The sequence below is a fragment of the Camelus ferus genome, chromosome 31 (genome assembly GCF_009834535.1).
Source record: "Camelus ferus isolate YT-003-E chromosome 31, BCGSAC_Cfer_1.0, whole genome shotgun sequence".
NCBI classification, from domain to species: domain Eukaryota; kingdom Metazoa; phylum Chordata; class Mammalia; order Artiodactyla; family Camelidae; genus Camelus; species Camelus ferus.
This window is the reverse complement of record NC_045726.1, coordinates 2,748,175-2,773,834: the sequence shown is the minus strand read 5'-3', so window position 1 is coordinate 2,773,834 and position 25,660 is coordinate 2,748,175. Positions and strand designations below refer to the sequence as shown.

At 41.4% G+C, this 25,660-nt stretch overlaps 1 protein-coding gene across 1 annotated transcript in view; it reads left to right on the top strand.

Moving 5' to 3' along the window:
- Positions 1-210: 210 nt before the first annotated feature.
- The window catches only part of LOC106728651 (dual specificity tyrosine-phosphorylation-regulated kinase 1A-like), a 65,329-nt gene continuing 39,879 nt past the window's right edge, over positions 211-25,660 (top strand). Inside the window, exons 1-3 of the mRNA XM_032471106.1 lie at positions 211-954; positions 1,543-1,771; positions 19,184-19,289. Coding sequence (XP_032326997.1) covers positions 19,196-19,289 — 94 coding nt within the window. The 5' untranslated portion in view covers positions 211-954; positions 1,543-1,771; positions 19,184-19,195. The remainder of the gene's footprint in view (positions 955-1,542; positions 1,772-19,183; positions 19,290-25,660) is intronic.

The following is a 25,660-nucleotide window of genomic DNA, read 5'->3' as shown; positions in this document are numbered from 1 at the left end:
CTCCTGTTCCTCTCCCACTGAGTCAGTGAAATTGTAATGTATCTGTGAAGTAGTTTCTCCTTGAAAATACGTCATGGAGGTCAATTAAAAGTAAAGGTTGTGCCGAGTGCTTCTTTGTAGAAAGTGGTGCACCGCAGCACCCGTCTGGCTCTGGCAGGCTCCCCAGTGGGAGGGGGCGCTAGGAGGCCGACCGAGGGGGTGGGTGCCACGCGCCTTTTCACATCTGCTGGGGTTTCCCTGTAGGATGTTGATTTCGCTTTGAAATTCCCTTTTTAAAGGCTCTAGTTTGTTTTTTTTTTCAGGGGGTAGGTAATTAGGTTTATTTGTTAATTTATTTTGTTTTTCGATGGAAAGTACTGGGGATTGAACCCAGGACCTTGTGCGTTCCAAGCATGTCTCTCACACTTTAGCTCTATCCTCCCCTCTTAAACACTGCATTTTATTCAAAGATATATTTTTAAATATTTTGTTCCTGGAAAAAAAAGACTGAAGAAACTAGTCTAGAAATGAATTCAGCTTAATTGTAAGTGTAAGAAGCAGGCAGCGCCCTGGACTCTGCCCCTCAAGCTTGCTGTCTGTCTGTGCTAGGCCCTGTGGGAGGGCTAGTTTCCTGACCCCAAGGACCCGGAGGTGGGGGTCCTCACGGTGGTCCTGGCTGTGGTCAGAGGCATCGACAGTCGGTTCCACCTGGGAGGACAAGTCATGTGTGAGGAGTTTGGAGAAGGCACTCTGACTCCCATCACCCCGAAGGGCAGGATCACCATGCAGCTCTGTGACATGCCTGCCTGTCGTGTGTGCCCCCTGAACCAGCTGAAGCCGGTAGGTGAACCTGTGTTCAGTTCCTGGGTGAAGTGGGAAGAACTTGATTCTGGCCGTTTATGTCTGCCTTCTAGGACGCCATCCAAATTCAGGAAGCCCATCTGCCTTTCTTCCTTTTCACCTCGCACTCCAGTGGTGAGTTGGACCTATCTCACAGGATTACATAGATTAGTAGCTCATTTGTCTTATTTTAGCCTCAAAAAGACGTGAAAGGGCATTAGCTACTTAGAAGGCACTGTGGAAGTATAAGTTAGTTTTCATTATTTTTAAACTGTGAATTAATGAAATTTATTTTTTATCGAACAGCTTAACTTTCAAAACAAACCTAAATATGATTCCCTTAAGTGATCTTTCTTCATGTACAAAATGCCATAATAATTATGTTGAGTGACATGGTTTATGTGGCAGCTAGTGTCATCTTAAACCTGTGAATTAGGGATACATAGAGAAAGTGATTTATATTACTTTGATGTAACCCAACAAAGACCTGACCATATCTTTCAATAAAATACTATTTTTGATAATTACAGGAATATGTGCATGTTGTAGAAAATACCTAAAAATTTAGTAACCACCACCCTGATGTAATTATTGCTGACATGTTGGTAAAGAAAACATTAATTTAGTTTCTATTTACTGTACATGTAATTCTTTGCCTCCAGTGTCATCTTTTAACATTATTTTCAGATGTAAAAAGACTTACATCTACATGTGGTGTTTCAGAATTAAGACTCGTGGCTCTGATGGGTTTCAGAACATCCATGTGCTCTGCTCACTGGACACACTGTTGAAGGCCCCTGCTCTCCGTCTTCAGCTCCCTGCCTGGCGTTCAGCGGCACCAACTTTAGCCTTCACTGAGTCCATGTTCTCATCTGGGCTCAGTTGGTGAACCTCGCTGGCAGCAATTTGGAAAAGCACGAAATAAAGAAATGACCTAAACACAGTTTTGCAGGTCAGTACACGCGCTTCTTGATGAAGGAGCTACAGCCTTAACTAGAATCGTTTGAACCACATCTTGTTTTGTCAGAGCAGGTCTGTCACTGCCAAAGTCTTTGGGTTCAGATGGACTGACCACTGATTGAGTGACAGCGGGCATGGTGATGAGTGTGTGTGACACCAAGAATGATGCCGTGGTGGAGGTGGCACCCAGAGAACCCCCAGGACTCCCCACCTCCTGGTGCCAGCGTTTACTCTGAACACGCTTTTTGAAGAGAAGTCTGTGTTCTCTCCCTGCATGTTGACCCCCCCAGCCAAGGCCCCCCAGCCTAGTTGCCCTTCGGGAGTGTTGCTCTGGGTGTCTCATCATAGCCAGACCCGACAGGGCCTGTGTGCCTGGGCCTGCCTCGCTTTGTGTCTGTGGACCATGGCTGCCTGTCTGAGGCCGAGGCCAGCCCTGCTCTGGCTCTGCCTTTGGTCTGAGGTGATGCTCTCCATTTCCCTAACGTTGCCCCTACTGTAGTCCTTTCGGAATTCTTCTCCCTGACTATTCTTTGCACATTAGGCATCCTTGTGGTTGTGTCCTGTCACTTGTGGCTCACTCTGCCCACTCTTCTTGAGTTTTCTCTCCCATTTCTCCCCAGTCCTGTAATTCCTGCTGCAGCATTTATGATGGTTCTCCAGTTCTCATATCTGGCTGGTGGGCGAGGTGCATGTAAACCACTGCAATGTCCACAGTTAAACTAAATTTGTCCCTTGGCCAGTGTTTCCTGTCACGGTGAATAACCCTGTCTGCTGAGTATTCGAGCTCAGGCACCCCAGAGGCACCTCTGGCTCCTCCCGTGTCCCTCCCGTGCCCATGTCCCCAGTCCCCACGTCCCCACACTGCCTGCTGTGGCCTCTGGCTTGTCCTGCTTTGGATGCTGCTGCTGTGGCTGGTCTGGCTCTCCTTGTGGTCTGCCTTCACCTTTGTGGTGGCTTCCCTGGTCTGTTCCTCCATTGGCCCTTGGACATCACTGCAGTCATTTGATTAGATAAGATCCTGTTGCCTGTAGATGTATCCGGCGTGCAGGTTCTTGAGCCATCCCAGAAAGAATTCAGATGAGACACGGCGGTTAAGAAAGTAGAGTGAGATTCCATGCAAATGGAAAAGCCAAAAAAGCAGGTGTTTCAGTACTGATTTCAGACAAAATAGACTTTAAAACAAAGGCCATAAAGAAAGATAAAGAAGGACATTTTATAATGATTAAAGGAGTGATACAAGATGAGGATATTACACTCATTAATATATATGCACCCAGTATAGGAGCACCTAAGTACATACAAGAATTACTAACAGAGATAAAGGGGGATATTGATGGGAATACAATCATAGTTGGAGATTTTAACACTGCATTAACATCACTAGACAGATCTTCCAGACAGAAAATAAACAAGGCAACAGAGAAATTAAATACTACAATAGAAAAACTAGATTTGGTGGATATTTTCAGAGCATTACACCCCCCCAAAATAGGATATACATTCTTTTCAAGTGCACATGGAACATTTTCCAGGATCGATCATGTACTTGGGCACAAAAGAAACCTCAACAATTTTAAGAAGATAGAAATTATCTCAAGCATCTTTACTGACCACAATGCCATGAAACTGGAAATCAACAATAGAGAAACAAAGGAGAAAAAAAGGAAAGCATGGAGATTAAACAATATGTTATTGAAAAAACAATGGATCAATGAGGAAATCAAAGCTGAAATTAAAAAATACCTTGAGACAAATGATAATGAAAGCACAACCACTCAAAACCTATGGGACACAGCAAAGGCAGTGCTAAGAGGGAAGTTTATAGCGATACAGGCCTTCCTCAAAAAGAAGAACAATCTCAAATAAACAATTTAACCCACCACCTGAATGAATTAGAAAAAGAAGAACAAAAAGCCCCAAAAAGCAGCAGAAGGAAGGAAATAATAAAGATCAGAGGGGAATTAAATACAATAGAGATTAACAAGACCAAAGAAAAAATTAGCCAAACCAAAAGCTGGTTTTTTGAAAAAGTAAATAAAATCGACAAACCTCTGGCCAAACTCACAAAGAAGAAAAAAGAGAGAGCACAAATTAGCAAAATAAGAAAGGAAAATGGAGAAATTACCACAAACAAAATAGAAATACAGAATATCATACGAGAATATTATGAAAAACTATATGGAACCAAACTGGATAACCTAGAGGAGATGGACAAGTTTCTGGAAACATACTGTCCACCAAAACTGAATCAAGAAGAATCTGAACACTTGAACAATCCGATCACTAGAAAGGAAATAGAAATAGCAATTAAAAACCTCCCTACAAATAAAAGTCCATGACCGGACGGCTTCACCGGGGAATTCTACCAAACATACAAAGAAGAACTCATACCAGTCCTTCTCAAACTCTTCCAGACGATTGAAAAGGAGGGAATACTCCCAAACTCATTCTATGAAGCCACCATCGCCCTGATACCAAAACCAGGCAAAGACACTACAAAAAAAAAAAAAAAGAGAATTATAGGCCAATATCACTGATGAACATAGACGCCAAAATCCTCACCAAAATTTTAGCAAATAGAATCCAACAACACATAAAAAAGATTATACATCATGACCAAGTGGGGTTCATCCCAGGGACACAAGGCTGGTTCAACATACGCAAATCAATCAGTGTAATACATCACATCAACAAGAGAAAGGACAAAAACCACATGATCATCTCAATCGATGCAGAAAAAGCATTTGATCAAATTCAACACCCATTTATGATAAAAACTCTTGCCAAAGTGGGTATAGAGGGAACATATCTCAACATAATAAAAGCTATATATGACAAACCTACAGCCAGCATAGTACTCAACGGTGAAAAACTCAAAAGCTTCCCACTAAAATCTGGGACAAGACAAGGATGCCCACTATCACCACTCCTATTCAACATAGTCCTGGAAGTCCTAGCCACAGCAGTCAGGCAAGAGAAAGAAATAAAAGGGATCCAAATTGGAAAAGAAGAGGTAAAAGTGTCATTATATGCTGATGACATGTTACTATATATAGAAAACCCTAAAAGGTCCACACAAAAGCTACTAGAGCTGATTGAAGAATTCAGCAAGGTAGCAGGTTACAAAATTAACGTTCAAAAATCAGTTGCATTTCTCTACACTAATGATAAGTCAACAGAAGAAGAAAATAAAGAAACAATCCCCTTTAAAATAGCACCCAAAGTAATAAAATATCTGGGAATAAATCTAACCAAGGAGGTGAAAGTATTATACACAGAAAAGTATAAACCATTGATGAAGGAAATTAAAGAAGACTTTAAAAAATGGAAAGATATTCCATGCTCTTGGATTGGAAGAATCAATATTGTCAAAATGGTCACACTGCCCAAGGCAATCTACAGATTTAATGCAATCCCCTATCCAATTACCCAGGACATATTTCACAGAACTAGAAAAAATCATAATAAAATTCATATGGAACCATCAAAGACCTAGAATTGCCAAAGCATTACTGAAGAGAAAGAAAGAGGCTGGAGGAATAACTCTCCCAGACTTCAGACAATACTATAGAGCTATAGTCATCAAGACAGCATGGTATTGGTACCAAAACAGACATATAGACCAATGGAACAGAATAGAGAGCCCAGAAATGAACCCACAAACTTTTGGTCAACTCATCTTTGACAAAGGAGGCAAGAATATACATTGGAATAAAGACAGTCTCTTCAGCAAATGGTGTTGGGAAAACTAGGACAGCAGCATGTAAAACAATGAAGCTAGAACACTCCCTTACACCATATACAAAAATCAACTCAAAATGGATTAAAGACTTAAACATAAGACAAGATACAATAAATCTCCTAGAGGAAAACATAGGCAAAACATTATCTGACATACATTTCAAAACTTTTCTCCTAGAAGAAATAAAAGCAAGAATAAACAAATGGGACCTAATGAAACTTACAAGCTTCTGCACAGCAAAGGAAACCAGAAATAAAACAAGAAGAAAACCTACGGAATGGGAGAAAATTTTTGCAAGTGAAACCGACAAAGGCTTGATCTCCAGAATATATAAGCAGCTCATACGACTCAATAAGAAAAAAATAAACAACCCAATCCAAAAATGGGCAGAAGACCTAAAGAAGCAATTCTCCAAGGAAGACATACAAATGATCAAAAAGCACATGAAAAAATGCTCAGTATCACTAATTATCAGAGAAATGCAAATCAAAACTACAATGAGTTATCACCTCACACCAGTCAGAATGGCCGTCATTCAAAAATCCACAAATGACAAATGCTGGAGAGGCTGTGGAGAAAGGGGAACCCTCCTACACTGCTGGTGGGAATGCAGTTTGGTGCAGCCACTATGGAAAACAGTGTGGAGATTCCTCAAAAGACTAGGAATAGATGTACCATATGACCCAGGAATCCCACTCCTGGGCTTGTATCCAGAAGGAAATCTACTTCAGGATGACACCTGCACCCCAATGTTCATAGCAGCACTATTTACAATAGCCAAAACATGGAAACAGCCTAAATGTCCATCAACAGGTGACTGGATAAGGAAGATGTGGTATATTTATACAATGGAATACTACTCAGCCATAAAAACCGACAACATAATGCCATTTGAAGCAACATGGATGCTCCTGGAGAATGTCATTCTAAGTGAAGTAAGCCAGAAAGAGAAAGAAAAATACCATATGAGATCGCTCATATGTGGAATCTAAAAAACAAAAACAAAAACAAACAAAAACAAAGCATAAATAAAGGACAGATATAGACTCACAGACAAAGAATACAGACTTGTGGTTACCAGGGGGGTGGAGGGTGGGAAGGGATAGACTGGGATTTCAAAATTGTAGAATAGACTACATTGTATAGCACAGGGAAATATACACAAAATGTTATGATAACTCACAGAGAAAAAAATGCGACAATGAGTGTGTATATGTCCATGAATAACTGAAAAATTGTGCTGAACACTGGAATTTTTCACAACATTGTAAAATGATTATAAATCAATAAAAAATGTTAAAAAAAAAAAAGAAAGTAGAGTGAGGATCTACTAAGGCATGGACAGCACACACTCAAGGGGAGAGCGGGCAGGCTCGGGTGAGCAGCTGTGCTGAGTTTCTTTGGCAAGTTGGTTACATAGAGTACAAGTGATTGGGCAGAATATTCATTAGGAAGTGAAGAGTTTGGCGTCATATTTCCTGGTTTCATCCCAACTCCACCTTCCTGAAGGGAGGAGGGATTTTTGTCCTTATTTAGTCCAGATTGGAAGTGTCATGGTATTGGTGCATGATGGGTACTTGTAATCTGCAAGGCCAATTTTTTGGAAATGAGGGCACAATGAGTAAAAGGTTACATTGGGACACGAGATTCCTGCCTTTTCCCACCTTTCTTTGTCAGCCTCCAGGCCGCTTGTCACTCCAAAATATGAGACTGCTTTTCAGCCCAGAAGTTCCTGCCTTTCTTTTCTACCCAGGGACCCCTGGTGCTTACATGATGTAGGGTTTCCTGCATTTGGCCCCATGCCCCTCGTTTCTGCTCAGTTCCTGCCATTTGGCCCGGGTCCCCCTTTCTCTGCTCATATCTAGCTATCTGCCTGCTCTACAATCCTACAGAGTGCCATGATCTTTACATTAGAGAACTGTGTGTCGTGAGTATCTGACAAAATTTTGTTGTAGGAGTCTTGGCAAGAAAAGGTGAAAGTATGTTATTTATGACATAGGTGTCTGGGTGAAATTTCAGCGACTTGGGAAACACTTGATCATACTGGCAGTAGCTAACATGGCCCTAACTGTGTTAAATCATCGCATCCTCACCCCGACCCGAGGCAACACGTGGCAGGGGAGACCCCAGGGCGGAGGAGGATGCTCACCCACAGCCCGGGGAAGGGCAAGCCCTTCATCACTGCCAGGCTTTGCAAGGTCAGATGGGTCCCTCGGGGCAGCGCCCTCCCCAAGGCCGACCCCTGCTGAGGGGAGAGCCTGCACCCTCCCTTCTGAGGCCTTTTCTCCCCCAGGACAAGGAGACCTGGGCCTGCTGAGGGGCCAGCTCTGACACTGCGTCCTGAAGGCGGGCCGCACGCTGCTTTCCCTCCAGGACCAGCTCAGGCAGCTCTTGTCTCAGCCAGCTGTTCTGGACGCTGGCAGCTGCTCATGCAGGTGACTTTCTAGAAGCCCTTACAGACCTGTAAGAAAGGCAGCCAAGGGACACATACGGGTGGCCCGTAAAAGGGGGACTACAGATGGCTTCTACGTGCACAAGGAAGATGTGCCACCAGGCCAGTAACTGATGAAACACAGACCACGAGTGAGAAAGACAAAGCCCGAGGGGAGGGAGGGAAACAGTGCTCTGCTGTCCTCGATGGTCAAAGTGCGGCCCCAGGACCAGCAGCGATGGTGGCACATAGGAGCTTGTTAGAGGTGTGGGCCCTCAGGCCGCAGCCCAGACCTAAGAAGTCAGGATCTGCATTTTTAACAAGGCTCCCGGTGCACACGAAGTGGGGCTCCTCTGACACTCTGCTGGGGGGGGGTTAAGTTGGTACAACCAGTCCACTGGGCATCTGAGGGCATGCTAGACTTTAAAATGCATGTCCACTCATATCTATATCTGTACATCCATTGATTAGCAAGTCATTTTGTGGGAATTGATCACATGGAAAGGCACGAGGAAATGTGTTTATAGATGCTTATTGTGGCTTTTTTTTGTTGGTCCTGTTTTTATGCTGAAAACTAGAGATGCCTCAGTGCCCATCATTAGGCGGTGTACCGGAACGGTAGCATGCCGTGGTGCTGTTCACAGTGGTGGTGCATGTGTGTGCCCCTTACCATGGAAACGTGAAAATGATAAAAAAAAAAAAGTGCATTGCTGTGTACGTATATCTGTAGATTTGCCACAGAGAGTGACAGGAGAATTTCAGCTGACTTTATTTTCTTTGTACTTTTCTATATGGCTTTAGTTTTCTAGAATGAGCTGATATCATTTTGAATAGGAAAAAACCCAAAGCTTTGAAAAAGTTTTGGACTATCTACTGTTGAAAGACATTGTGCTAAATATTATGGGCAACCAGACAGTCCTTGTTTATGGTTTTTTTACTCTTTGGAGTCAGGGTGGGGAGAGAAAATGAACCCAGGTAGCTCTGTCCAAGGTACATGCTCATGCGCTGTGAGATGTCTGAGCACAGTTCCACTCATGTCCTGGGGATGCTGGCAGCTGAGGGCTGGGGAGGGCAGCCTTTGAGGGGTGAGGCAGGCCCTGGTTGTAGGGTGATGAGGAGTCCCTGTCCTGGGGGAGGAGACAGCAGGAGGGTATTTGGGTACTGAACTTGGCAAGGAGCACAGGGTTTATCAGTGATGGTGGGGCTAAAGCTGGAGAGGTCAGTTAATTTGTGCCCAGGGAATTGGACTGGCTGATCTGTGGTCACCCTGGTAAGTAGCTGTGGCAGCGCCGAGTCAGGGTTACCATCCCATGCTCCGGGCAGAGCAAGGGCTCCAGATGGAGCTGTCCATCACAGGACTTGCCAGACCACCACAGCCACCTGTTTAATCAAGCTTTATAGAAACACAGCCATGCCTTCCTGTTACATGTCACCTCTGGCCACTTTCGCCCTTCAGTGGCAGATGTTGAGTGGCTGTGACAGACCCTGTGGTCAGTAAGCCTGAGCTGTTTACTCCCTGGCTCTTCAAAAAAATTTACAACCCCTGGACTAGAGGATTAGTTGAAATTGTGTCAGTGGGCTCGGGGCAAATGAGAAGTGCCAGACACCTCACCCAGAGCTGCTCAGATGAAAACAGTAGACATCACCCTACGCACATGGCACAGTTGGAATTGGTGTCAGTTTATGGTTCGAACAAGGGGAAAGAGAACAGTCCCTGGGGCCATGGCGCACACTTGGGAGTGTTCAGAAGGGCTTCTGAAGCAGTGAGTGCTCACCAAGGCAGAGAAGGGACCTGAACTGGACCAAGGGCTGAAGTCTGGGAGGTCGCTCTGGTTGGCTCTAAAGAGACAGACAGAAGAACTAAAGAAGGACAAAGGCCAGAAAGCAGGGAGTGGGAAAGCCTTGAACATTTTGGCTGGCTAACGCTTGGTGAGGTAGAAATCATATATCTGGTTTAACATACTCAGTGCACTGTGTTTAAAAAAACCAAATTTCTTCTGTATAGCACAGGGAGCTACATTCAATATCTTATAATAACCTTTAATGAAAAAGAATATGAAAACGAATATATGTATGTATGTATACACATGACTGGGACATTGTGCTGTACACCAGAAATGGACACATTGTAACTGACTGTACTTCAATTTAAAAAAAAGTTAAAAAGAAAATAGTAAAGACGTTTGTGGTTGAAAATGCAGTGTCATTCTTATTTTATTTTTAAATTCAGATGGAGCAGCTGTGTCCCCTGACCTTGGGGACATGTCTCCTGAAGGCCTGCAGCCCCCAATGATCCTCTTACATCAGTCACTGGCCTCGGCCACCCAGCCGTCTCTGGTGAGGCCATATTTGAGAAACAGGAGCTTGAGGTACAGTCAGTAGTAGCCTTGGCAGTTTTTATCTAGCACACAAGATTGTCAACATTTTTTTTTTTTGGTAGATGTGTAGGTAGATTTCCTTAAGGATATTGTCTGAATTTTAAATATGTCAAAATAATTCTTATGACTAGGTAGGTGTTAAGCATGTTTGTCATAGAACGTTTCAATACTGGTTAAAGAATGAATGAGTTAAAGTTTAATCTTATTTTGAATTTCTGTGAATTATTTGAAAAAGTCAGCCGGATTCAGCACAAGTTCATTGCTCACGTGTTCTCGGAGGAATCTTTTCCCAGGAAACAGTGTCGTTGAAAGACCCCCGTGAAGCCTAGGAAGATGGCACTTGCTGGTTTGTCTCGCTCACACCAAAGCCTTTCCCGAGCGTGCTCTGTTGAAGCCAGGCTCTCAGTGTACACCCTGTTTCCAAGCACGTGCTGCACCGCATACTCAGGGGTGGACTGTGGGCATCTTCCCACTGATGAGGGGACATCTGACCAGGTCTAAGCATGATGGGGACTTCCATGGCCCACCACATGGAGGACTAGATATTTTTAAGTCCTTCTTGCTGTGCAGTATGTCAGAAATTCTGGACAAAACATCAAAGACAAAAATTAAACCTTGAGAGCTCAGTTTGGCAGACAGAAAACACCCTAGTAGAGATCCACAGAGACCAAGACCCTGTGTGGAGCCAGGATCCAGAGCAAGGAAGCGGCGGGTGCAGAGGGAGAAGGCAGGGAAATGCTGGGCGCGGGGGCAGCTGGGGAGGAGGGTTCAGAGCCTTCTGTGACCCCCACCGAGTGCCAGCTGCTCGTTAGGTCTGAATACCTAAGGTGAGAGGCCAGGTTAAAGTCGCCCAAGTCCCCTGTCGGGTGTTTTTTCTGTCCTGCCCTCCTGTTCCTTTCTGAGACTGCTGCCATCATCTGGGGATTGCTAGTGAGTTTCTGTTTGAGTGTCTTTGTTAATCAGCTTGGTTCGCTGTACGGAGCTGTTTTAAAGGTCAGGTGTGTGGCTTCATCAGGTCTGATCTGCTGTAACCCATCCAAGGAATTCTTCATACTTTTAGGATCTCATGTTTCTGTTTGGTTCCTGTGTTACAGTTTTACAGGTCTCCTGACGGCTCTCATCTCTTCACACTTTCTGTCACTTAAAACACATTTCACCCTTGATACTGTACATTTTTAAATATATGTCTGATTGCTATATTAAATTTCTTATTTACTGATTCTGACACTTAGGCCACTCATCGGTCTGCTACTAATTGGTTTTTTTCTGCTAGGTTATAGTCAGTTACTGGTTCTACTTCTACACACGTCTAAACAATGTTGCTGTGTGCTGGGTGGCTTGGGTATTACGCTGTGTGGACTCTGGGCTCTGTCACGTCCTCTGGAGAACACGGGGCTTTATTTTTGCAGACAGTTCAGTGCCTGGCAGTTTTCCTTAGTCCTTGGAGGCTTGATTCTAGACTTTTTGGTGACACTTTATTATTGTTTTACCCTCTGTCCTGGTTCCTGGTCTCTGATTCTACGGGATTTATAATGTCTTCTGAGGTTTCAGTGGAAACCTCTACATCATGACCACAGCACTCAAACATGGTTGGACTGGGACCTCATGCCGTCTCCCTAGCCCTGGGCCTGCCTGCAGTTCCTTTGTGCTGGGCTCAGCTTTGTGGTCAGCCAAGGAGTCACAGGTAGTCTGCGTGTGCACTTCGTGGTCCTCTCGCACCCTGCTTGCTCTGGCGGGCCCCTGGCTGTGGTCCTAGGGCACCGCCCCTGTCACGGCTTGCCCCGGGCCTCCCTGTGGTCAGGGTCACACCTGTCCCTGTTTTCTCCAGGGCCAGCCTTCAAATGTTTTTTAAAAATACTCTGTCCAGAATTCACAATTATTATCAGCAGAGGCTTAGTCTAGTCTGCTTCTTACTGCCAGAACTGGAACTCACTAGCTCAATCTGGTTCTGAATTACAAGCTTTTAGGATGGAGCCTGTCACTTCCGAGTTATTCAGACTTCACAGCAAAACCCTAGGATTCTAACCCTTCCTAAGCACTGGAAGGCTCAATGATGTCTTCTGTTTCTTCCTAATTCCTTCCTCACGTGGTCAGTTTAAAACAAACAGCGAGTCTCAGTGCTATGAGATGTAGAGTGGATGAGCAGGGAGTTTCAGGTGGTTCAGGGAGGGGGTGAGGTGTCCAGAGGCAGGCAGTCCCCAGCTGCAGGCCCTGGTGATGCGTGGATTCATTGACTCATTGCAATTTGCTTCCCAACATTCTTTAGTCCCCTTTATTTTTATACCGTGTTTAACCCCCAGAGTGGTTGTGTTACTCCTCAGTAGGTGGGGGTTGATTTTGTGGCACATGAGGTGGCTCTGTGCTGTCTGTGGCCTGTCCCACAGATGGAAGAGAGCAGGAGACTGTGGGCACAGCCTGGTCATGGGGAAGGGAGGGGTCCCTTTCTCCTGCCTCCTCAAGTCCCTCACTCTGCGTTCACTACCTCAGCTTGTTGCCACTCAGAGGTCAAATTTTAGGGCTGTGAAATTTCCTTATTGGACATTGCTGTTTGGCTGATTTACTAGGTAGGTTCTGTCTGTGCTGAAGAAGCTTTTTAACCATGTTTTTCCTCTGCATCAAGCTATGAAAGTTGTCACTGTCCTTGTTAACATGCTTTTACCCATTCATCTAAAAATACCCAGTAGGCCTGGGTATAGAAATAACACTTCTGCACTGCAGTTGGGAGTGGTTGTCCATAATTTCCATTTTCCTAGACTCCCTGCTCCCCCCAGCTGACAGCCCCCGGCTCTGCTCTCATTGGCCTAGGCCGCCGTGCTGGCTGTGTGTCAGCGTTTGGCTGTGGGGTCCACACACCCAGCGAGTCCCTTGTGTGAAGCCTGTAGCTCCATGATGCCTGTCCCCGTGCCACAAGTCCACCCCATCAGAGCAAAGAAGCACCAGCCGTCGCCGGGTCCTGCTCTGCCTGTTGTGATCCAGCTCATGGAAATGGGATTCCCTAGATGGAACATCAAGTTTGTGCTCAAGTCACCCACAGGCACCCCTGGGAATGCTGCGGGCTTGCCAGGTTCTGTGTTTTCCATGGGGGTGTTCGACTTCACATGCCCACCTATTTGTTCATAGGCCTCCTGGGATATGTGGCCGTCTGAGGCCCCGTGCGCAGCTGGGTGTATGGTCCTCACCGCGGGGTGCCATGTGTGCCTGCTCCTAGGCGTGGAGGCCATGGTTAGGTGGCTGCTGGACCACGCTGACATGTAGGTCACGGATCTCTTGGATGCAGACACGGGGTCTGAGGAGTGTTCAGACGAGGAGGTGGTGGAGGATGTGGACAACACGGCCTACACTGTGGTCAGTGCCTCCCTCGTGCCATTTGTCCCCAGCTCTGGTTTCCTCTGTGCTGCCCCATGGTTTTCTGGTTTTGCCAGGCACATGGGGAGGCTCCTAAGTGCTACCTGGGTGTTCTGTGCCTTAATTACTTTTAGCTTTAAAACAGACCCTTGTTCCAGCATTGAATGATGTTGGGTACCCATGAGAGGAGATGTTATTAAAAAATCATTTTTTTTAAAATGGAGGTACTGGGGATTGAACCCAGGACCTCGAGGATGCTAAGCATGCACTCTACCTCTGAGCTATACCCTCCCTCTTAAAAAATCATTATTTATATGACACATTGACTTCTGATTTGAGTGAGTTGTTTCACGGGATTGATTTGGAAATGCCTCAGAAATTTTCTATACTTTAAGGTTTTGAGGTTAATTCTGCTTACTGTGCTGTTGCCATTAATCTTTTAAAAATGAAGAATTTTACAGTGAAAACATAGCATAATATTTCACACTTTCTTTTTTAATATTAGAGATTTCACATACTTCTTTCTCTTTAAGTAGGTTTATCTGGGTGACCATTTAAAAAAATGTGTTCATCTTTTGTAGTCTGCTGGTGCTGTCATAACCCAGAGCCAGACTTACAGAAAACGAGCTGGCGTCATGAGTAACAACGATTATGCTGTGTATGTGAGCCAGAATATTCAGGTTATTGTCTCAGGCTGGAGGCTTGCTTAGGCTTTCATTCAATAAATGTGTGAGGATCTCAGAAAATCAGAGACCTGGCAGGGGAGGGCATAGCAGCCAGCAGGTACCTCTGTGGCTGGAGAGAGGACAGAGGAGCAGCAGATGGGGGGGCCAGCACCACAGAACAAAAGGGGGCTTGTCCGTAGTGACGTGGCACAGGGTCCTGTGCTTCTTGGTCATCCCGTTTTGGACACTTTCACAGCCTGTTTTTGCTTTTGAGGGGAGACAGAGGTAGTTAGGTTTATTTACTTAGTTTATTTAATGGAGACACTGGAATTGAACCCAGGGCCTTGTGCATGCTAAACACACACTCTACCACTGAGTTATACACTCCTCCATCTTTTGTAAAAAATATATAATTCTCACTGCCATCTATTTTTGAAAATTTAGTTATGTTTTTTCAACCTTAAATCCTTCCTTTTCCTGCTTTAATTCTTTTCTTCTAGTCAGTACACTTCAGAGAAAGTCCCAGAAATCATCTCATTCTACCTGTAAATATGTCAATATGTATCCCATATAGATAGGGCTTTTATTTTTAACATAATGACCTTACAGTTTCCTAACATTGCCTGACAGAGTGAACAGTGATTCCTCACTGTCATCTCATAGCTAATGCTTGCTCAGATTTTCCCAGTTTTCTCAAAAATGGCTTTCTATAGTAATTCCTTTGAATTTTGATACTAACAAGATCATATACCTTACATTTGGGTGATAGGTCCCTGAAGTGTTTTTTAACCTAGAATAGTTCCCCTCTCCCTTTTTCCTTTTCATACCATTTGTGCTAAAACTACATCGGCCCACAGTCTTCCTCCCTCTCCTCTGCATCTCCTGTAAAGTCAGAGTGAGGACTGCAGGGTGGTTGGGCGCAGGCTGCCCCTTAACAGGAATGTATCATAGGGACCAGCACACAGTGTCACTGGTTGTCACCATCTGTTTGTCAATGTTGTTCATGTCGCCTTCTAGACCCGTCAAAAACTTTGTCATCCCTCCCGAATTTATTAGCTGGAGTTTTGTTCTTTAAAGAAAACTTTCTTATGAGCTCTGGTCACTATAATGTAGTTCACATAGAAAGGCAGAATAGTGGCTGGTTTTTGTTTGCTTGCTTACTTGCGTTATCAATTTTCAGAATGATGAATTGGTGCCTTGGTACTTGTAAAGCTGACCAAGAACCTTTGTTTTGTCTATTATCATTATGATGAATTTATTGGCTATTATGGATTTGATGTGTTTTAGCCATTTTTCCTCTTGATCATGTGGGAACCCACTGATCTTTTTATTTTTTTAATTGAAGTATAGTCAGTCTACAATGCTGTGTCAGTTTCTGGTGTGCAGCATATTGTTTCAGTCATCCATGCACATGCATGTATTCCTTTTCACATTCTTTTCCTTTACAGGTCACTACAAGATACCGAATGTAGTTCCCTGAGCTGTACAGTAAGGCCTTGTTGTTTATCTATTTTAGTATCTGTACTAGTAGTATTAGTATTAGTATTAGTATTAGTATTAGTATTAGTATTAGTATTAGTATTAGTATTAGTATTAGTATTAGTATTAGTATTAGTAGTTAGTACCTAGATGCCCAACTTACCCTTCCCACCCCCTTGCCCCTCTGGTAACCATTTGAGCTGTTTGTATGTTCTTGAAATTAAGCCTTTGTCAGTTGCATCATTTGCAAATATTTTCTCCCATCCCATAGGCTGTCTTTTTGCTTTTGTTACAGTTTCCTTTGTTGTACAAAAGCTTGTAAGTTTGATTAGGTTCCATTTGTTTATTTTTGCTTTTATTTCTATTGCTTTGGGAGACTGACCTAGGAAAACATTGCTACAATTTATGTCAGAGAATGTTTTGCCTATGTTCTCTTCTAGGATTTTTATGGTGTCCTGTCTTATATTTAAGGTGTTAAGCCATTTTGAATTTATTTTTGTGTATGGTGTGAGGAGGTGTCCTAAATAACTTATTGATTTACATGCTGCTGTCCAGTTTTCCCAACACCACTTGCTGAAGAGACTGTCTTTTCTCCATTGTATATTCTTGCCTCCTTTGTTGAAGATTAATTCACCCTGTAGGTCTGTGGGCTTATTTCTGGGCTCTCTATTCTATTCCATTGATCCATAGGTGTGTTTTTATGTCAGTACCACACTGTTTTGGTTACTGTAGCTCTGTAATATTGTCTGAAGTCTGGGAGGGTTATTCCTTCAGCTTCGTTCTTTTTCTTCCATGTTGCTTTGGCCATTGGGTCTTTTGGGAGTCCATATAAAATTTAGGATTATTTGTTCTAGTTCTGTGGAAAATGTCCTGGGTAATTTGATAGGGGCATTAAATCTCTAGGTTGCTTTGGGTAGTATGGCCATCTTAACAATATTAATTTTTCCAATCCAAGAGCATGGGATGTCTTTCCATTTCTTTAAATCATCTTTGATTGCCTTAATCAGTGTGTTGTAGTTCTCCACATAAAAGTCTTTCACCTCCTTGGTCAGGTTTATTCCCAAGTTTTTTTTGTCTTTGTTTTTGATGTGATTTTAAAAGAGAATTTAAAATTTTACTTTCCTTTTCTGATATTTCATTGTTAGTGTAAAGAAATGCAGTTGACTTCTGTATGTTAATCTTGTATCCTGCTACCTTGCCAAATTCATTTATCAGCTTTAGTAGTTTTTATGTGGAGCCATTAGTTTTTGACTGCTCCCTTGCTTTATGGCACATGTGGACCTAGGCTCATGTTACATATTTCCTCCCTCAGAGATCAAGACAGGCAGTTTTCTAAAGAGCCCTAGTTCTATGTATTGTGAAATGATTTTGAGATCATACTGAGTGCTAGAGAAACTTTCCTTAGGAATAGAATAATGCTACTTAAATTTGATCACTCATCTATACACTGGACTAGGCTTTTTAAACAATTTTAATTTTAGGTGGGAATGATGGTTAGATGCTGTTGAACACATGAAGTTTGTGAAGGAGATGTGGGCAAAATTATCAAATTGGATAGAGATGGATTACATGACCTCAGTGTGCAGTGTGATTGGCAGCAGAAAGGAGCACTTACTGGGTTAGGTTCATTCACGTGGAACTTGTAGGTAAGAACATTCTTCATCTGCTTCTGAATGAGATCTTTAGAGTTCCCAGAAATGAATGCTAACTATAGTTCATTTTTTTATTGGAATTTCTAGGCTATCCTCCACCAGGTTCTCCTTCTCACATCAAGACTGGTGGATAGAGTTCCTGTGAAAGCCTCAGTCACGACACTGAAATGCAAGTGGGGGTCTGTGAGTCAGCAGAATGCGGGGCTTGGGAAAGGCCATGGTACCTAGGCAGGGAAGCTCTGGGGGTTGGCTTCTCATCAACTAATGTAAACTAGGGCAAGAGCAACAAGAATCAAGCCAACCTGATGATATAAAAATAGTGTCCTTCTGCTTGTCAGTGCCCTCATGATGAGGAGCAGCCCTGCTGTTGGACAGAGTCAGGTGTATTAACTCCCTTCAATGTGGGAGGATCCATGCCATGGAGAAGGCAGTGTCTCTCTAAGTGTGTGTGTGACAAAGTCTAATGGGTTTGCATTGGGTATTTAGGGGAGAGTTCAAGGAATTGGGGTAATCCTAAGAATGGATGTGTTAATAAATATTCCCTGGAGGGCAGAAATAATTGAGTCAGGATGAGGTCATGCCTGGCAGGGAAGCAGCCATTCATACTCACCAGGAGGGGGACTGTAGGTTGGGACTTGATTGGATGTGACTGGATGTAGTTAGAGTGGTTTTGTTTTCATCTCTATCTGTCACAGTCTCGGGCTGACTTTGTCTCATGTTGGGGTTCTGGTTCCATCAGTCCTTCTGCCAAATGGCCAGCTCCCTCAGTGTTTTTCTCTCTTTATTAATGCTGTATAAAAATTTAGGACTGAGTTTAAGAAATGGAAATGTAGAAATGATGGGTGTTAAGACCTGGAAACACAAAATTCTCCTCAGTTTATATGTAATGTGATATTGTTGAGATTTCAAATCACATGGGATACTATGTCCATTTTAACAGTTGCAAGAAAAATAATTAAATATATGCATGGTTTTATTTTGTCTTTGAACTGTTTCAGTGCCATTTTTGCTTTGTTTTGTTTCAGCCTTGTGGAGAGCCATCTTTCTGCCAGATAGCTTAGATTAGAAATGGCCACGGTGGTGGTGCTTCCCTAGTGGGCAGGGATGTTAGAGTTTCTTAAGTTACTAAAGAACAAATGGCTTATGTAACATTTTATTGTGGTTTAACATTTTGCTTCACTTAAGAGATTCTTAAAAGCTTTACAAATCAAAACAAAGATAAATTTCAAAAATAACAACTTGGTTTAGAAGTTAATGTTTTCAGTAGCTTTCACCATATGGCAAGAGATATCTTAACATTATTAATGTAATTTTTATTCCCTAAGATACTGAATGGAGTTTTTGGTTGGTGTAATTAAAAACAAACAAATAAACCTTCAATAAGTGGAAAATTTCAAACAGATACAAAAGTCGAGATTATAGTATTATGAGCCTCCATGTGCCTATTACCTGACTTCAGCAGTTGTCAGCTCCTGGCCAAACTGTTCATCCATGGTTCCCTGATTCCATTATTTTGAAGCTAATCCCTGATTGCCATCATGTGTTAGTTGATCCAGAAGTATCTTAGTGTGTCTCTCCCAGAGAGAAGTGCTTTTTGTACAACACAGAAAACTGTAATATAATATCACGTGGTTAGGTATAGTTTAAATTTTAATTTTCAGTATTTATTGGTGACAATTATTTTATTCCAGACAATTTCTTGTGTGTCCTAGCTGTCAGTGCCAATGGGAAAGACGTTATTGTCAACTTACCTCAGTCTCACTGAACTGGGCTCTTATCAGACATGGAGTTGGTACCCAGTGTCCATCCTGGCATCACGTGAGTGTTTATTTTTACATTGCTAGATTTGTTTGGGAGGAATGGCTTTCTCTGGAATCAAGCTTAACAAATGACCTCATCTTTTTCTTATCAACCAATGGCTATTTAAAAAATAGATGTGGTGGCTGTCAGATGTTTCCTATAAATGGATCTCAATTCAAATACTGTGATGACTTTGATTTTTGTGAAATGTGTTTCAAAACCAGGAAACACAACACCAGGCATATATTTGGCAGAACAAATGAACCAGGTGTGGTAGAATGAGTACGTTCTCTTTCCACAAAGCTTATTAGTGAGATAATTATTAGTGAGATAATTTTGATCTTTAAAGCTCATACTTAAATGGTGAGCACTGTACTCTGTGCACAGTGAAACGGGAAACATGGTCCTACCCACCTGGTGAATTACTATGTTTTTTACAAGCAATGAGGGGGTCTCTGGAACCAGAATAATGGGGTTTGTTTGCTTCTATTTCCATAAAGAAAAGTAAAAGGATCTCAAGAAACTAGTAAATGTTTTGTTGGATGGGATGTGAAATTGGAGAGAAGGAGAGGGAGTCTTTTTATTTGTGTGTCTTTTATTATTTATTTTATCACTACTGGCAGAATATATACAACATAAAATTTGCCAGTTCAGTCACTTTTAAGTGTATAATTAAGGGAATTTGCACATTAACTCCACTATTTCTAAACTCTTTTCACCACTCCAAATTAGTAAGGGATCCATTAAGGAATAACTCCCCATTCTTCCCTCTACGAACCCCTGGCAACCTCTAATCTGCTTTCTGTCTCTGAATTTGACAACCCTAGGTACCTCTTATAAGTGAAACCACTCAAAATTTGATTTTCTGTGTATCTGACTTATTTCACTTTACATTGTGTTTCCAGGGTTCATCCATGTCATAGCATGTGTCAGAACTTCATTTTTTGTTGTGGCTGAGTAATATTTCATTGTATGTATATACCACATTCTGTTTATCCAGTCATCTATTATGGACATTTGGGTTGTTTGTATCCTTTCAGCTCTTGTGAATAACATTGCTGTCAACATTGGTGTATGAATCTGTTTCAGTCTTTGTCTTCAAAACTAAGAGTGTAATTGCAGGGTCGTTAGGTAGTTCTTTAACTTTGGGGAGGACTGCTAACATTTTTTTTATAGTGGCTGCACCATTTAACATTTCTTTCAGCAATTTATGAGGGTTCCAGTTTCTCCACAGTCTCACCAACATTTGTTTCTTTTCTTTTCTCTCTTTCTTCCCTCTCTCCTTCCTCAGCCCTCTCTCTCTCCCTCCCCCTCCCTCTCTCTCCCACTCCCTCCCTCCTCCTCCCTCCTCTCCCTACCCCCTCCCTCCCCTCTTCCTCTCTTCCTCTATCTCCCTCTCCTCTCTTTCTTTCCTTTCTTCCTTCCCTCCCTACCTTTTTTCTTTCTTTCCTCCCTCTCTCAATGACATTAAGCCTCTTTTCACATGCTTTCTGCCATTTGTATATCTTTTTTGAGGACATTGTCAATTCAAGTCCTTTGCCCATTTAAAAACTTTTGATAATGAGTTGTAGGGGGCCTTTATGTATTATAGACAGTAAACTTTTATCAGATATGTGATTTGCAAATATTTTATCCTATTCTGTGTGTTGTATTTTCGATCTCTTGGTAGGATTCTGTGATGCATAAAAGTTATAAATTTTAATGAAGTTTCATTTATGTGTTGTTTCTGCATTTGGTGTCATACTTACTTCTGGTAAGAAGCTATTACTAAATCCAGAGTCATGAAGATAAGACCCTATGTCTCTTTCTAAGAGGTTTATAATTTTATCTTTTCAGTTTCGGCCCTTGAACCACTTTGAGTTAATTTCTGTACATGGTATAATGTAAGGTATAATGTTTAGTTTTATTCCTTTACATGTGTACCCAGTTTTCCCAACATTATTGAAGAGGATTGTCCTTTCACCATTGAATGATCTTGGCATCTTTTCTGAAAATCGACTTACCGTAAATGGAAGAGCCTTTCCTGAGGGCTTTCCTTTCCATGCCATTGGTGGGCTGTCTGTCTCTACACCAGCTCCTCACCACACACTGTGATTATGACAGCTTTTGCAGGGGACCATGGGACTCCTCCAAAGTTATTCTTTTTCAAGATTATTTGACTATTTGTTGTCTGTTGGAAGCGAATATGAATTTTGGGATGAATTTTTCTACTTCTGTAGAAACAGTATTCTGAAAGGAATTGCACTGAATCTACATATCACTAAAATTGTCAAGGGGTGGCTTTCCATGTACTTAGGTCCTTAATTTCTTTCAGCAGGGTTTTGTGATTTTCAGTGTATAAGTCTTGTGCCTTCTTGGTTAAATTTATTCCTAAGTGTCTATTTGTCATGCTTTATTAAATTATTTTAAAACTTTTCTTTTTGGAATGTTTGTTGCTGGTGTGTAGGAATATACACTGCATGTATACACTGCGTATTTTCAGCACATGTTGTGTGGAATTTGTAGCCAGCAACTTTGCTAAATTAATTACTTAGCTCGGACAGGTTTTTTGTTTTTTGGTTTTTTTTTTTTTGGTAGAGTCTTTAGGGTTTTCTACATGTAGGATCACTTGTCTGTGAACTGAGATAGTTTTACTTCTTCCTTTCCACTTGGATGCCTTATATTTCTTTTCCTGCCTTATTGCTTCAGCTAGGACTTCCAGCACTAGGGTGAACACAAGTGGCAATAGTGGTCGCCCGTTGTCTTGTTCCTAAACTTAGGGGGGACAGCTTTCAGCCTTTCAAGCATTGAGTGTAATGTTAGCTGTGGGTTTTCATAGATAGCCTTCATCATTTTGGGGAAATTCTTTTCCAGTCCTAATTTGTGATATTCTTGTATCTCAAGTAGGAGATCTGTGGGATCTACAGAGCTCTCTCCTTTTCAAGGCTGATGCCTTTATTGTGACACCTGTAATTTATATTTTTTGATCAGCCTGCCATGGGTTTATCAATTTTATTAGTCTTTTCAAGTAACCAGCTTTTGGCTCTGAATTTCTGTCTCTCATATCACTATCATTCCTTTCTTTTTCTAGGGGAATTTAGGTCTAGATTTCCACCCACCCCACCTCCCTCCCTTGAATTATTAGTTCATTAATGTCTCACTTTTATCTTTTGTAATATATGAACTTAAATTTTTAAATTTATCTACAAGCAAAACTTAAGCTGTATCCTGCAATACTGATATGTGGTAATATCTCATTATCGTGCATTTGAAAGTATTTTAGAAATTCCAGTGGAATTATTTTCTTGCATTCACTGATCTTTTAAATTTTCAGAGTTGTCGGCATTTTCTACCTATATTTTTACTGGTTTCTGCATTGCATTCAGATTATGTACCCTGATTGGCCTTTGATATATTTTTTTGAAACTTGTATATGATCTAAGACTCAGCATGTGATGGGGTTTTACATGTGTTTTATGCATGCCTAGAAGAATGCCTCCTGCAGTCCTGTGGGGAAGCTAGTGTTCGCTTATTCTACCTTTTTGTAGCCTTTTACCCTCACTTCTTCTGTAATCTTGTGTTCTAGTTATGTTTCTGGGAGGTTGTAAATAGTTTACTTTTTTTTTTTTTAATTTGAGTGTGATGATCTTTGTCTTTTATTTGGATCTTTTAGATATTTGCATTTAAGGCAATTTCTGAAATATTTTTATTTAAATTGATCAACTTCTCAGTGATCTGTTTTCTGTTCTCCTTTCTGTATTCTATCTTTCTTTGGACTGGTAAGTTCTTCATTATTTAGCAGCTCCCTCACCATCACACACTTACTGGCTTAGAAGTCATACATACACATTTTTGGTATTAGTAGTTAGTCGAGATATTATAGTATCCATTTTTGACATATCAAAATCTAATATTATATATTTTTACCCTCCTCCTAAGCAATGTAAGAATTTTAAATCCTCTTCATTTACCCTCATTCTGATTATCATGTTTGTTTATTATGTTTAAAAACTTTACACAGACACATTTTTAACAATACAAATGATTGTGATTTTATGTAATCGGTATTTGTTTAAAGTTTTTTTTCACATCCTTAATATTGTAGTTTTTCTCTGTTCCTTTCTGTATCTTTCACATATCACCTCTCATCATTTTTCTCCTGCCTAAAGAACAACCCTTAATAATTTCTTTAATGTGTCTCTGTGGTTAAGAATTTTGATTTTGCGTGTCTTCATTTCTGAAAAATATTTTTGCTGGGGCTTCTTTTCAGCACTTGAAAAGTCCTACTGTGCCATTATAATTCGGTTTATATCATTTTTGCTGCAGTCAGCTGGACGTGTGCTTATTGTTCCATTAGCTCTTCAGTCTCTGTGTTTCCCCTTAGTCTGCTTTTGAGCTATTCTTTTGTTTTTATCTTATACAAATTTTACACGTGCATAATTTTTTTTATATTTATCTTTCTTGGGGTTATTAGAGCTTTTAATTAATTACTTTCCCAGCTTTTTCTGCAGCTGTAATTGACACATGACATTGTGTAAGTTTAAAGTGATGTGATGCTTAAAAAGTGGTGTGATTATTTGTTACACATATAATTGCAAAATGATTATCACAATATTGTTAATATTCTTTATTTCTTGGTTGTAAAGGTTCTGTCCCACACCTGTTAGCACGGTTTGACCACCATTCAGTAGGATGGTCTGCAGTACCCTGTGGCCGTTCTGGAAAACAGTTGAAGCGTTGTCACAATAGTCAGCCAGTGATGCTGCCGGACAGCTGGTGGTGGATGGTGAAGAGCCTAAATGTGTCATCATCCATGAACCAGGCTTCTTGTCTCATTGATGGCAGCCGGCCCTGCTGGCAGTCCTCCAGCTCACAAGGAAAGGCGCATGCCCTAGGCCCTTCTACACACACTCTGATTGGGGTGACTTTACCTTTTACAGCTTCAACATGAACACTGAAAGTAAACTAAGTTATACTCTGATGGTACCTGTCAGTTCTCATTTCATATTTTAGTTTGTAATTATTTTAAAGTTACAGAGCAATATGCCATCCAGTTTTTATTGTCAGAAATTTTAAACAATACAGGTAAGGAATTTTATCTAATTGACCAAGAGATAGAGGGTGTAATAGGGTGTTTTGTTTTATATTGTTTTACTCCCTCATGTGAAATGTACAAGTTCAGATTCAGCTTCTGGTTAGAAGTTTTTCTAATATATCCTGACAAATGTGTGATGATCTTTGGAAGGCTGCCGGAAGTGCACATAATCCAGACATGCAGGGTAGACTTGGGGAAAGGGGCTTTTTCTTCACCATGACTCTCGTGTTTTCTATAACCCACTCTTTGGATGGATGTAAAGGGACTGCCCTAGATCAGAAGTCTATGAACACATCATTTCTGGGGCTTAGAGGGAAACTTCCTTCTAATGAGCAAGTAATGAAATAGAATACTATTGCTTCTGCCAGCTTAAATGCAGAGTCTAAGTCTCAAGCCAAATGATGTATTTAAAAAATCTTATTTAGATTTAAGCTACTATCTTATTAGTGAAAATATAGCTGAATTTTACTGAGAATGCTTTTTTTTTTTTAAAGCTTTGGATTCGTTTGGATACTTTCCCTGATGTTCTTGTTCATAGATTAAAAATGACAGTAGATCCTGCTGACAGTAGCTACATGCCTTCTCTAGTGTTTGTGTAAGGTAATTGAATTCATTTACTCAAAAATTATCTTCTAGCCCATAATAAAAACTCCTTAGTCTGATTCCTTTATCCTCCCTTTTTTTTCTAGGTGAAAATTCCCAAAACAACCTAATTGAATAAAAGACAGTCAACATTAACCCCACCGACACCACAGTGCCTCTCCTGAATGACTGCACAGAGGTAGGTAGCAGTTCCTGTCTAATGTCAGATGGTTTGAAAGTGACAGTGGAGATGACTTTCTTTTTTTATTTTTTAATTGAGGTATAGTCAGTTTACAATGTTGTGTCAATTTCTGGTGCCCAGCACAATGCTTCAGTCATACATGAGTTACATATATTCATTTTCATATTCTTTTTCACCATAAGCTACTACAAGATAGATATGACTTTCTTTGATCATTTCTGTTCTAACAATGAGTCTGTTTCCCCCTGTAATTAAATAATTGTATTTATTTTAAACTTTGAGAGGTACACAGTTTGAATTTACTGCCTATCAGATCAGCTTGAAAAGGAAACAAAACAAATTTCTTCCTCACTATCTTTAGCAAGAAGCAGGGGTAAAAGTTCATGACAAAAGTTGTTGCCTGGTCAGAAAATTTGATCATTTCTAGCAGTTAGATGATATAAAAAGTAATTGTTTTAGCTATCATAACAGTACTGTGGGCATACTTTTTAAAATGCCCTATATTTCAGTGATATATACTGAAATTTTGAG